At 32.9% G+C, this 12,148-nt stretch overlaps 1 protein-coding gene across 2 annotated transcripts in view; it reads left to right on the forward strand.

Annotated features, from left to right (window-relative positions):
- Positions 1–11,794, forward strand: part of LOC149804382 (neuropeptide prohormone-4-like) — a 172,906-nt gene extending 161,112 nt beyond the window's left edge. For both annotated transcript variants that reach the window (XM_089939610.1, XM_089939600.1), the window contains exons 4-5: positions 391–504; positions 6,380–11,794. In XM_089939610.1, the coding sequence (XP_089795736.1) occupies positions 391–504; positions 6,380–6,573 (308 nt within the window). In that variant the 3' untranslated portion in view covers positions 6,574–11,794. The remainder of the gene's footprint in view (positions 1–390; positions 505–6,379) is intronic.
- The last annotated feature ends 354 nt before the right edge of the window (positions 11,795–12,148 follow it).

The raw sequence follows: 12,148 nt of genomic DNA on the forward strand, positions 1-12,148 counted from the left end.
ATACATAATCTGATAATCACGAGTGACAGGTATCAACGTTTCGTATACATAATCTGATAATCACTGGCGGGCAACAAGATCAAGGATTTATTATTATTCTTAACTGTGCTAATTTCGTATAAGTTGAAAATTAAAAATCAGCCAAATGTTTCGATCAAATATAGGTTGCGTCACAAATATTCACTTGATAGATCGTGCCAAATTTTAACAAGGACGACTACAGAATTGTCACACTTAATCAAGAGACACGTTTCCAAGTATCGTAATACTTCCGTTTTATCTTTCAGTCTTGTTTTTATATTGTCGGCGTGTTATACTACGTAGAAATGTAAGAAATCGAAAATAACTTTGTACCTTGCTGATATTCGTTTTGTATATGTACCGTTCCAGGAAATCGACCAGCAGTGGAGCAAATATTTGACTTTTTGCAAAGAAATCGAGACTGGATCATACCTAAATTATTCAGCGGAGCCGACCCAGAGATGGTGGCACACGGATTATCTGGTATGCTGAAATCAATAACTCCTTCAAGCAGAAAATTAGAAACGCACACACACAAACAGACACACACACACGTGCATGATATTTTTTCAAGAAAGCTCTAGGAATTGTTTAAGTAACTGTTTTTAGTGTATAACATTTCGAAACAAACATCTTCGAAAAGCATGCATTTATATGTATATCGAAATTACCCAAAATTATGTAGCTCAGAATTTACTTTCACGGAGAAATATGCATGTATTTTCATATTTAAATATTCAATACTTTGGGCAAAACTTTTTTCCCTCAGAGCTGTATTATATTAGTTTTACAGGGCATGTTTACTGTTTCTGTAAGTTAAAATAAATAACATTGTTTGCTCAGGGCTAATAATCCTATAACACTGGTACCTGACCGTTGGAAATTTCATGGTGTTGATTTTGAAAGGTTACAGGAAAAACCGAATACGGTCCTGGGGAGCATGATTCATTGATGGTTAAAAATACAGTGGATCTCTAAGCTGTGCTATAGAAATCATCTTAACAGGTTGTTAATTGAACTGTATTTCAAGCAGATGCAATCACTTTACCATTAAAGACCTAATCGATATTTCTATAAGCCTACACACGTTGGGTGCTCATGTAACACACAAAGACCTAATCGATATTTCTACAAGAAAATAGACGTTGGATGCTCATGTGACACACAAAGACCTAATCGATATTTCTACAAGCCTACACACGTTGGATGCTCATGTAACACACATCAGTCTCACATTTTATTTATGTTCAGCAAAGCAACAAATGTATTTGACTGACACTTTAAACTTAATAGTTTTCATAACTGACATTGTATTTCTGGTGTCTGGTGTCCATCAGAATAAAGCTGAAAATATGCGTACATAGTATAAAACTATTGCAAATCCGTGGAAATTCAACATCCTCAAAGTGTCATTGTAAGTAAAAGCAAGTATTTTCCAGTCATCAAGAAATACTTTGACATACGACTGTTACAGTTTCAAAATACAAAAGATTTTGTTACGGGGCTACCTTTTTAACTTTAGATAGGCAGTAGTTGAAATGAAACAAGCAATATTAGACGCTTCAGTCGTTTACAAAATGGAAGCTCTGAAATGAGATGATATAAACAAATGTTATCTGTGTATAACAAATGAGATGCCATTTGTAAAAATAAAAGATTTAAAAAAAACAAAATGAATGAATTGTAAAAATTATACTGTACTGAATCAATCAACAGTTGGTAACCAAATGAAAACATTGTGCAATTATAATAAATGACGCCCATGTGGAGGAGTGGAGTAGAATCGGAAAAAGTAAAATATGTAGATACAAGTGTTAAGGAGCATAGACACTTAACCAGTTTTCAAACGATAGCGAGTATCTAGAATGTGACAACATTGCAATCAATTCTAATGCAGTTTAAGTACCAACAGAAGTACAGTCAAAACTATAACAGGTAAACAAGAGATTCATCCACACGGAAAGGGATAAGTCGGCTACACAATGTCCTGTCAGGGAAATGAATCACATCAAAGGAAAAATGACACGAAATATCATGTAATAATATATAGTTGATTCTCGTTATATTGAAATTAAACTATGCAATGGAAAAGATTTAAAATATAATGAAAAGAAAGCACAGCCATTAATAAGTCAAACACAACTGAGTAGACGATCAGCAAAGCAATTAGTGTCAATGAAATCAACCATGAGGAATTTCGATTGATCCTCAATTAATACATCAGGTACGAGATAACAAAATGCACTCAGGAATAAATACACAGAAAAAGCAAAAAACAAATAAGAATGAATTGTTCTCGAGGAAGGAAAATAACTGAAGGATAAAGCTATTGTGGAGTAGCTCATCTGGAACAGAAAGTTTCTTATAACGCCGAAGGTAATGTCTACCAAAGGTACAATCATAGCATAAAAGGATACAAGTTCAGCAGAAACAACTTTAAATTTTAGCTGTTTAAATTTCGCCTCGAAAAAATAAAACTAAGGATCCAATATCGGTATTATTGCAATTAATATATTGTAGCTGATGAGTATTGCAATATTTCCTGATTTTAAAAACAAACATTCATATTAAATGTCCATTATAAACCAAGGACTGTTTAAATTTTTGATGATTTTTACAATATTGAGATGAAAATAGTCAAAGAGGAAATGATTCACCATGCTAGCATTGCAGGAACTACTGATGTTGAATAATTAATACTCAACCACTCCGAGTAACAATGACACGGTATTTATCACTAACTACAATGATATAAAGTCTTCTCTGCCATTGGTACAATGATACGTTCAAATCATTAAATAACATTTAATTACATTAAATAACATTTAATTACTGCTGATAACTGTAGGGTTTAGCAACTGAGACATGTCCTAACATTATATTTGAACAGAGTCTATTGTGTTTCGATAATTTTTCAATAGCATAGACAAAATAATGGCAGCTTTACAGATAGGTTTCTATTTGTTTAATGTCTGTTTATCATGATGAAACCGACCATCAAATCGAAATATGTTTAGTATGAACATGCAAGTATTACTCTACTTGAATTATTATATTTGATTTAATGTAAGATTTTTCCACTACTTAATGAACATTTGCAGATATGTCAAATTCCTTTGAATTGTTCCTCATGTCAAGTGTTTTTACCAAACAAAGACAATGATCCTATCATTAAATTGTTTTTGAAGGCATATGCTGATTGTTTTGTGAGCAATAACAACAGATGCCGTACCACAGACAAAAATCAACTACAGTCTTTATTGTTCACATTACTACAATCTTATAATCCATCTGGACAAATCTATATATTAATTTCCTCCGAGCAGCCGATACCGATCTATATGTAGTGTTGAATAATCAGTGCTGTAAAACACTTATTTTGTGCTTCGCTTCCTTTCTGTGCAAATTTAATCGACGACTTAAGCCATTTCACCCTCGTTCATTATCATAATAAGTCTGGTTCTTTGGTACAAAAAATATGTACCTGATCTTTTCTTTTATTTCCGATTCCTGAATCTAATTGAAATTTCACTGAACCAAATTTTCGGATTTTGCTCCAAACTATGTGTAAATATGGTCATATAACATTAAAAATTGTATACAGTTCGAGATTATTTCCGGCGTAAAATCTTTACCCACGTATATTCCTCTTAAATGTGCCTCTGAACTATTGTGGGACCTGCCGTAAATTGGCGACGCATGCTTTGGGCCTTGTAAAACCAATCGGATATGAATAACTGCGTACTACTAAAAGGAACTCGCGAACATACAATTTTCTCTGCGAATTTGATAAGAGTAGTTTATGATCTTCAACTCGATTACAGTTTAAGTACACATTCAGATATTATTTTTGGACAGTTACTGACCTTTACTTCAGGATACATATTCTCCAAAGAGTTGCCAAGAAAAAGAAACATCAACCTATAAATTATTAAGTGATTTCGGATGTTTGGATCTTTGGAGATATAAATAGATGAATTTAAAAAGGTGAAATCTTCCAACATTTGACAAACGATCATTCAAAAAGGGCCAGGTGTGTGCGCGTTTATATTTATATTATAACGATTTTATAAATACTTTATCACCCCACATATACGTTCAAAGTCATCATCATTGATGGTGTTATTAATCCCAGGAACGGCCTTGGTCGTTCAGCACTGTTTGGCATTTAACTGTTTACGTGTTTTAAGAGATTAAGTGTTATATGCACTCGGTTTCTGGACACAGTGTGTTAACCGTCCCTACCCTTTTGCGAGTGTTTCCTATTTTGCTTGGGATAATACACCCAAAGTGCACAACTTATCACTTACAACTAAGAACAGCAGGATATGCGACCAATTATGGTAGCCACCAGAGGAAAGAAAACGTTTCAACTATTTGACAGGACATCCATATTTGTTTCAATAGTGGCTTCCATAAGGAATATCAATAAAGAAGTTCGCGTTTAAAATGACCATGAAAGTGTCATTACAGTACATGTTTTACTGGAACTCTTAACTGTTATCTTGAAATTGCCAGAAGATTTATTTGCACAGTCATCTCGTATAGGGCTTCGCATATGTCATGTGAATTAAAACGGCTTAAAGGTATTTTTCATGTTAAGACCACTGTGAACTTGACATGCGTCCACGTCAATTTAAAAATGTAGGCTGCACTGACCTAATGACCTGGAGAATTCGATTTTCTTTTTTGAAGAAAATTACCAAAGATGTAATTGCTTTCTAATCTTCATTGTTAGCCCAGATGTGACATATCTTCTTCACGAATTATGGAACATAATAAAACCTTATTTGCAACTCACAGGAGACATACGAAATTAGGCATAAATAGAAGTTATAAATGGTGATGGTTTAACGGATATAGATAGGTAGAAAATGGAATGGAAGAAATAGAGATATTCTGATCAATGTTTTAGATATACATGATAAAATACGATGACATGGTAATATACATAACTACTTTGAGTTTCCATAGCAACATAATCATTAACTATCAGTTTATCAAAAACAATTTTTTGTCTGATTAGTACGTCAACATCTATGTTTCTTAGAGACTGAATAAAATTGTATGTATTAACAATGTATTAACACATGTATTTCTTAGCAGCTCATTCAATTTGTATGTATTATTATTATTATTTGTGTTCTTAGCAATTGATTAAATTACATGCATTAACCTTTATCTTTCTATCAATTAATTTATTTATATCTATTAACATTTTAAAACAGCTGTTCGATATATCTATTAACATTTTAAAACAGCTGTTCGATATATGTTGTTTTCTTATTTCAGCAAAATACTAATATTGAAAACAATAAGGAAATCCATCATCTGTGTCTAATGAGACATACAATTCACATGTTGTTAGAGATATATACAGATTTTCACACCTTCAGCTTTCATAGGGAAATGTTAGAATCGCTGTGCGGACCTTGCTTAAAATATTATATACGTTTATGGCAGATGTGTTAAAAGGGATTCAAAGTTAAATTATATTTTAATATCCCATAAGTTCAACTAAAGAGGAATCAAGACCACAAGAATGACAACATTTCAGTATATTGATGATTCAGTTCATTAGGACTGTTTTCTATTGGCAATCACATGACAGGTTGTTTGAGAGAAAAACGCCATTGAAAATTTAATATACCATCAGCAGTAATTTTATTTTAATAATCTAATCTGAAATGAGAAGTGATGTCACAACCACGAATTGGGTCGTAATTCGCAGGCATCAACGAGGCATTGCCGAGTTCCTAATTATGAGTTATCATCCCGAGTGTTGGGTTTCCTTGTCCACAACTATTCTCAAACTTAATTTTCGTTTTTAGTCGGACGGGTGGGTGGATACGTGGAGAAAAGTAAAACATATATTCTTACTAGAAGGGGGAAACTATTCATTTAAAACGTTTTGCGAAATAGAAAATATCATCAAGGATAAATGTTTGCATAGAAGAATAAACTAGCAAAATGTGGTCAAAACATAGATGAATATCTTAGTCCTGAATTAAACCAAGAAGAAAAACCCAATAAAAAGACGTTACAGACAAGATAAAATCATATGAAGAGATCAAAGTAGTGATGCGCAATTTAAAATGCTCTATTGTGACATTATGTGAAATAGGATAATAATCACGTGAGGTAGTTTAATCCGTCATGAGTGTCTCACACGGATAGGACAATCCGGCTCATTAGGGAATGTGAAAAGATTTATTTAATAACATGTGCTAGAAGTTCTTCCACAGCTTGATCAGAGATATCGAAAATCTCCCCGGGAGAAAACGTAATAAGTGGAATAATGATACTAACACTTGATAAAATTTTATCTTAAATTCGTCATTAACCTAATTTGTTTCAGTTGCAACCAACTTGCAGGACTTAGCTCTGATGGTGGGAGTCAGCCCAAAAGATCAGCAAAATTTGGAGGATGTGTTTACAGCCGTGGCGGAGGGAGATGAACGTCCCTTACTCAGGCTCGGAATGCCTCGGTCCAACTGGTACGACGTACAGTTCATGCTTAACAAGCTAATCGAAGGAGGTCTCGGCTCATAGTGGCCAACACATGAGAAACACGTACAGGACAGACACCTGTCAATTACAGTCTAACGACGCCCACTGGATTCCGCCATATTCTACCAATACAGCTATATATAAAAGGACTATATTTGTAAATAAAATGTCAGAGCTAACTTGTTATGTTCATCTTGCTGAAGAAAAAAAAAAGTTTATAATTGTTAACGTAAGAAAGAATGAATGTTTTAAATTCCAGACGAAGATTGCAACATAATTTAACTAAGGTTAATAACTCGTTTAAACTAAATATATGACTGCATATAATGAGGCTTTGGTATCAGCAATTGCATGTAATATATATATATATATATATATATATATATATATATATATATATATATATATATATATATATATATATATATATATATATATATATAGTTCCTATAATTTTCATTACTCACTATTGTATGTATCTGTGTGTGTGTTATGAAACTCAGTTGAAGCCCAAAGCAGCTATTTTTAACAATTATACAGTACTTAATTAATTCCTTCAGGACCCCGTACTTACTTCTATTAGTCTTAAGACTTTTCACAATTTCAATCAGTTTTCAGTTAATTTCATTATTTATATTGCATGAACCACGAACTAATGTTAGATGCAATGCAAGTCCAGAGTAACTGTATTTTATTCATAGCTTGATAAAAACAAGATCACATTAATTCCAACTGCTTACCTCTGCACATTCTTTAAAAGACCAAATACTTAAAGAATTACATGCTTGGTAAGTTCTTCACTGTAGACTGGATAATCTTACCACATCATAATACGATATAATGTGTTCAACGCCATGCTCGAAACCAGTCTTGTCAGCAGAAGCAACATTTTGATAAATGAAGTGATTCTTGTGAGTATGATCATTCTGTATGAAACTTGTAAACTGAATTGATGCCCAAAACACCTGGTTTAACAGTTATAAAGTAATTAATCGAGTCAGAAGCTCAGACATAAGCCCAGACATACATTAGTCCTCATTCTTCAAACTGTTTACTTAAATTTTGCATTAATATCAATGTAGGTTCACAATGTTCATCGTAATTATGCAACGCGTTGCACAATATAAATAGAAAATAAGCAAAAACAGAAAGAGTTTTAACGTTAATTCGCATGGGGACTTTAAAGGTACATTTAAATTTCAAGTACGTAAAATATACATGTTTATTGTGTGACATCAGAACGATGTATATCGGTAAGCTATGTGGAATAGCGTAACAGTTTGATAAAATCACATATTAATAAGATAATAATGTATTTGTGTCTCTTTGCTTGTTTTCCAACATATTGTGCCATTGAGCTTAAAATTGATCCATGATATATTTCCAAAAAATTAAATGTTTGATGCGAAACATTAAACAATAAGTGCCAAACGTTTTCCGTACCAAAACACCATCGGCTTTTATGTAAGCAGTGTAAAAGGACTCCATGTGAAATATGAATAACTGTAAAATCATTTGTTTATTTACTTTTCACAACAATACGCGTTGTAATTGCAAATTTGTCTGTAGCAATAATTCCAGGCCTAAATTCCCCAGCACAAACTTTAAGTTAAATCTGGAATTAGCACAATCGATTGGCTAAATATTTTAACTTAGACTTAAATGTCAGCCAATCAGTTAGCTGGACACAAAATTTTAATTTTAAGTAAAAAAATTAGTTCTGCCGGTGTAACTGATGCAAGGTTTTGTAACGAAGGCGCCATAGAGCTGCATTGTTTACGAAAACTGAAATTACAGACGTACTATAAATACTAATCATGGTATTTTATTCCAGAACATATACAGGTGCAATACAGGTATTCTTATGATGGAGACACTCTTAAACTATTTGGAATAAAATGTCATCATCCACCAATGTTATCTTTGCTAGTGAACTCGCCTGCTGAAGATTTATGACTTTCAACGCCCTGTCTTAAGTTAACCCATGATAGTAAACACGGGGAAGTCATCTACACTTTTCCTTAGATTGAAAGCATTTGATTTGCTCTTATATATCAATGTTATAAAAATGTTCACTTCATACGTTTGAACAGACTTTCGTCGAAACTTATGTAACCCTTGTGAAAATATATTGGTGGTATATTAAGGTGATATCATTTTGATTATTAATGTCTTCATTAATTGCCTATTATTTTGAATTGACTCGCTCTCTCTCTCTCTCTCTCTCTCTCTCTCTCATGTTACACTTGTCCTAATGAAAAATGTTATTTTTCAGCATAATTGTGAATAACGTTTATGTAAATAAGATACTCAAATGGATAAAATTTGTTCGTTGAACAGTGTACTTGCATGAAACTGATTGAGGTGGTATTCTTGCAACGGTTTAAATTGCTTTTTCTCTAATTCGGTATCAAATAATGTGTCTAGTGAGAACTGTGATTCAATATCGTTTGCATCGGATGTAATGTTTGCTGGGCATTGATCTATATCAAACATTCCATACTTTATATTTAGATATGTAAGAAACTGATATATGAACTTTCTCATAAATATTCTATTACAAAATAGGAGAGGCACTAGTACGTATAGGAATGGATAAATCTAAGTGGACGAACATTGTTCAGTTTAAAATGAAATGAAAATAATATTATACATAAACTAAAACTTTCAGTAGTTTTTTCTTTGCAATATACTTCACAAATCAAATATGTTTTCTTTCTTTCTCCTTCTCTTAAAACCAATGACAACCTGCATCTATCTTAAATGTTTATTACAACCTCAGAGCCTGACTGCGAGGTCATTAATTCCAATATTTATTTATGCATTAAACTGACTTTTCATAAAATATATAATTTGTGACTTTTTCTATCTTAATATGACTATTTAATCGTTAAATATCTGTGTGAATTTTTCTTCTCTTTTAATTTACGAGCTATGCGTTAATGGCTGGGAAATTGGTAATTTGGGGATTTTCTTAAAGATGAAATCTATTTTAAAAAGACCCGGGTTGATTTCGCTGAATTCCTGAAGAACATAACTTTGAAGTAACAAATAGCTTCAAAATCGAAGACCTAAACAAACGTTTGAGATATGCTCAGTTCAACTTTAGTCAAAATGTAATTTGCAGAAATATAATACACCTTGTCACAAACTAAGCATCTGGTTTTAACTGGTAGGACACACAAACACACATCATAAATGACGCAATGTAATTCATCATATTGTTAGTACCCTTTAAATACAATATGTGCAATTTAATATTTTTGATATGTCAGCATATTAACATATCACTTTATGTGAATCTGATTGGTCAAAATATGCCTATGAAATTCTTGCACAATATTTTCATTACTAATTGGCTACGACTATGTGGAGTTTTCCTTGACCCGCTATCTGTAACCATTTGTTGGGGGCTTTGGGGGGTAGTATTACCATCAGCAATTTTGTAATCATTCCAATCAATTGCCTCAGGAGCATTGAGGAAGAAAGGTTACTTCTGTCAGAATATGACCACTTCACCCCACATGGACTCGCTACAAAAGAACTTAAAAGTTTCCGTCAATGGATTGAGGACTGGGGGATTCATGTGTGATTTATCTGTCGATCTATGGGAGTAGATAAACTCACCTCTTTTATTTAAGAAATGTGGACAAATGCCGGTCTCCCAATTTACAGAATGTTATCCAATTACGGCATTCTTCCAGATCAAGTAATGCAGTCTAGATGAAAAGAATCACCCCTTTAAATCAATATCCAATTACTGGATGCTACTTTTTCTGTTGTTTCCAATACTGAATCTGTTGTGAATGTCAAGAGAAGAACTGACACACGTTTCAGCGGAAACTTTGTAAACATTCTCATCCAAATCCACGTATATATCTCACCAACTATTCAGAGTGATCGAACTACTTGACATCACGCAGAAATATCGATATGGTGAGCCGGTGCTGAAAAATGATGCTGTACGTGTCAAATGTTGTATTTATTTTGAAGGACAAATTGGCTTTCGGTTATAATTTGAAAGCAAAATCTCCTAAATGGAAAGGTTCATCCTCTGAGCCAGAATGTACTGAGTGGCGAAAATAATCAATTCTTCATTTTATCAAAACTTGTTCCACTAAAATAAAATCTAAGTGATAAACAACATCTCAAATGGGTGGTGATTTAATACGAATTTTTTTTACATTCGTTGAATAGTTCAAGCTTTTGCTAGCCCAGGTCTCGTATAAGCGGGAAAATATTCAACTAGTTTAATAAATTCAATATTGCGTCATTACCTACTTGAAATTATATACATCAAGTAAATAGCAATCCAGCATTGAATTGACCATTTGACATCTCAGACAATTAATTGCACATTACTCTACCTATTAAAATCACTATCTTTTAAAGTCAAATGCTTTTCTATCAAAATATTTCATTGAATGACACAGTACGTTTGTATATAGCTACATTTCCTGGTTAATATAAAATGTCATGTGGTCAACCTGATGGCTGAGAGGCAGGGATCATTTGTTTTGTTACGCAGATAAGTACTTAAGTTAATTGGTCATACACATTTGACCAGCATCGTTTCAAAAAGGGAATAAATAACATGCGAATGCTTCAACTAACAGGATGCTTAATCGTCGAAGTATCGAAAACAATGAATCTCGAAATCAAGTGATACACGAGTCAAATGCAGCTGTGCAGTTCAGTCTTGTAATGGTCATCCATCGTGGCAGGGGTTTCATGTGGCGTATACTGAAGAGCAAGTCTAAGTAATGGAACAGGGCAAGTGGGTGATATGCAGTTGGTAGGAAAAAAACTAATAGCCTAAAAAGCAGAAAGGGAACAGGCTGTTTTGCAACATTTTTTTGTCTAGATGTGTTTGTTGCGTCGCTGTAGAAGTCATGATATCCTAAGTCTTAAAAGACACTTCGCATTGCTTTGCAATTAGAATAGCTACAGAAAAGCCTCTTTCTAGATCTTTGTTTGACATATTGAAAGAATGTATTTTTAAAAAGGTCCGGTGACAATTTTTAGAAAACCTTTGTAAACCAAGATATTATATATATATTTTACTTGTGTTAAACGAATATTAAGTAATAACTATACCAACTAAATTTTGTTTTTAACAGTACACAGAAAACAAATATTATTTTTGGCGGGAGACGAAGATGAGTATCACTTTACATCTGTTATAATTTATATTGTTTCTGTTACATACCTTCTGTTATATCTCTGTTGTCTCGGAAAGACATGAAATAAACTATTATCTTTGTTCATAAGTTCTTACTATACTCCCCTTTCCTTTTGATTGTACCGTAATTCTTTCTTTCTGACATAATAACATTTTGAGAATTTAACCAGCATGAATTGGAGTTATTCAACATTGAGAATATAGTATCCAGATAAGCCGTTTTTACACATTATCATCATGAAATGTAACCTCTCTTCAACACGAGAGATACTTACTTCCAATTCGTGTGGGATGAATTGTCTTTTCTCTGTAATGTACACAGCTACGTTTGCATATCTTGCATAGGACATAAACACTTGTTAATGATGACTTTCTTACGAGAGAGAAAAAGAAAAAAAGATAGAGAGAGAGAGATTTTCATAGATATTCATCCAT

Source organism: Sinohyriopsis cumingii, chromosome 2, assembly GCF_028554795.1.
Source record: "Sinohyriopsis cumingii isolate HCF-2022 chromosome 2, ASM2855479v2, whole genome shotgun sequence".
NCBI classification, from domain to species: Eukaryota; Metazoa; Mollusca; class Bivalvia; order Unionida; family Unionidae; genus Sinohyriopsis; species Sinohyriopsis cumingii.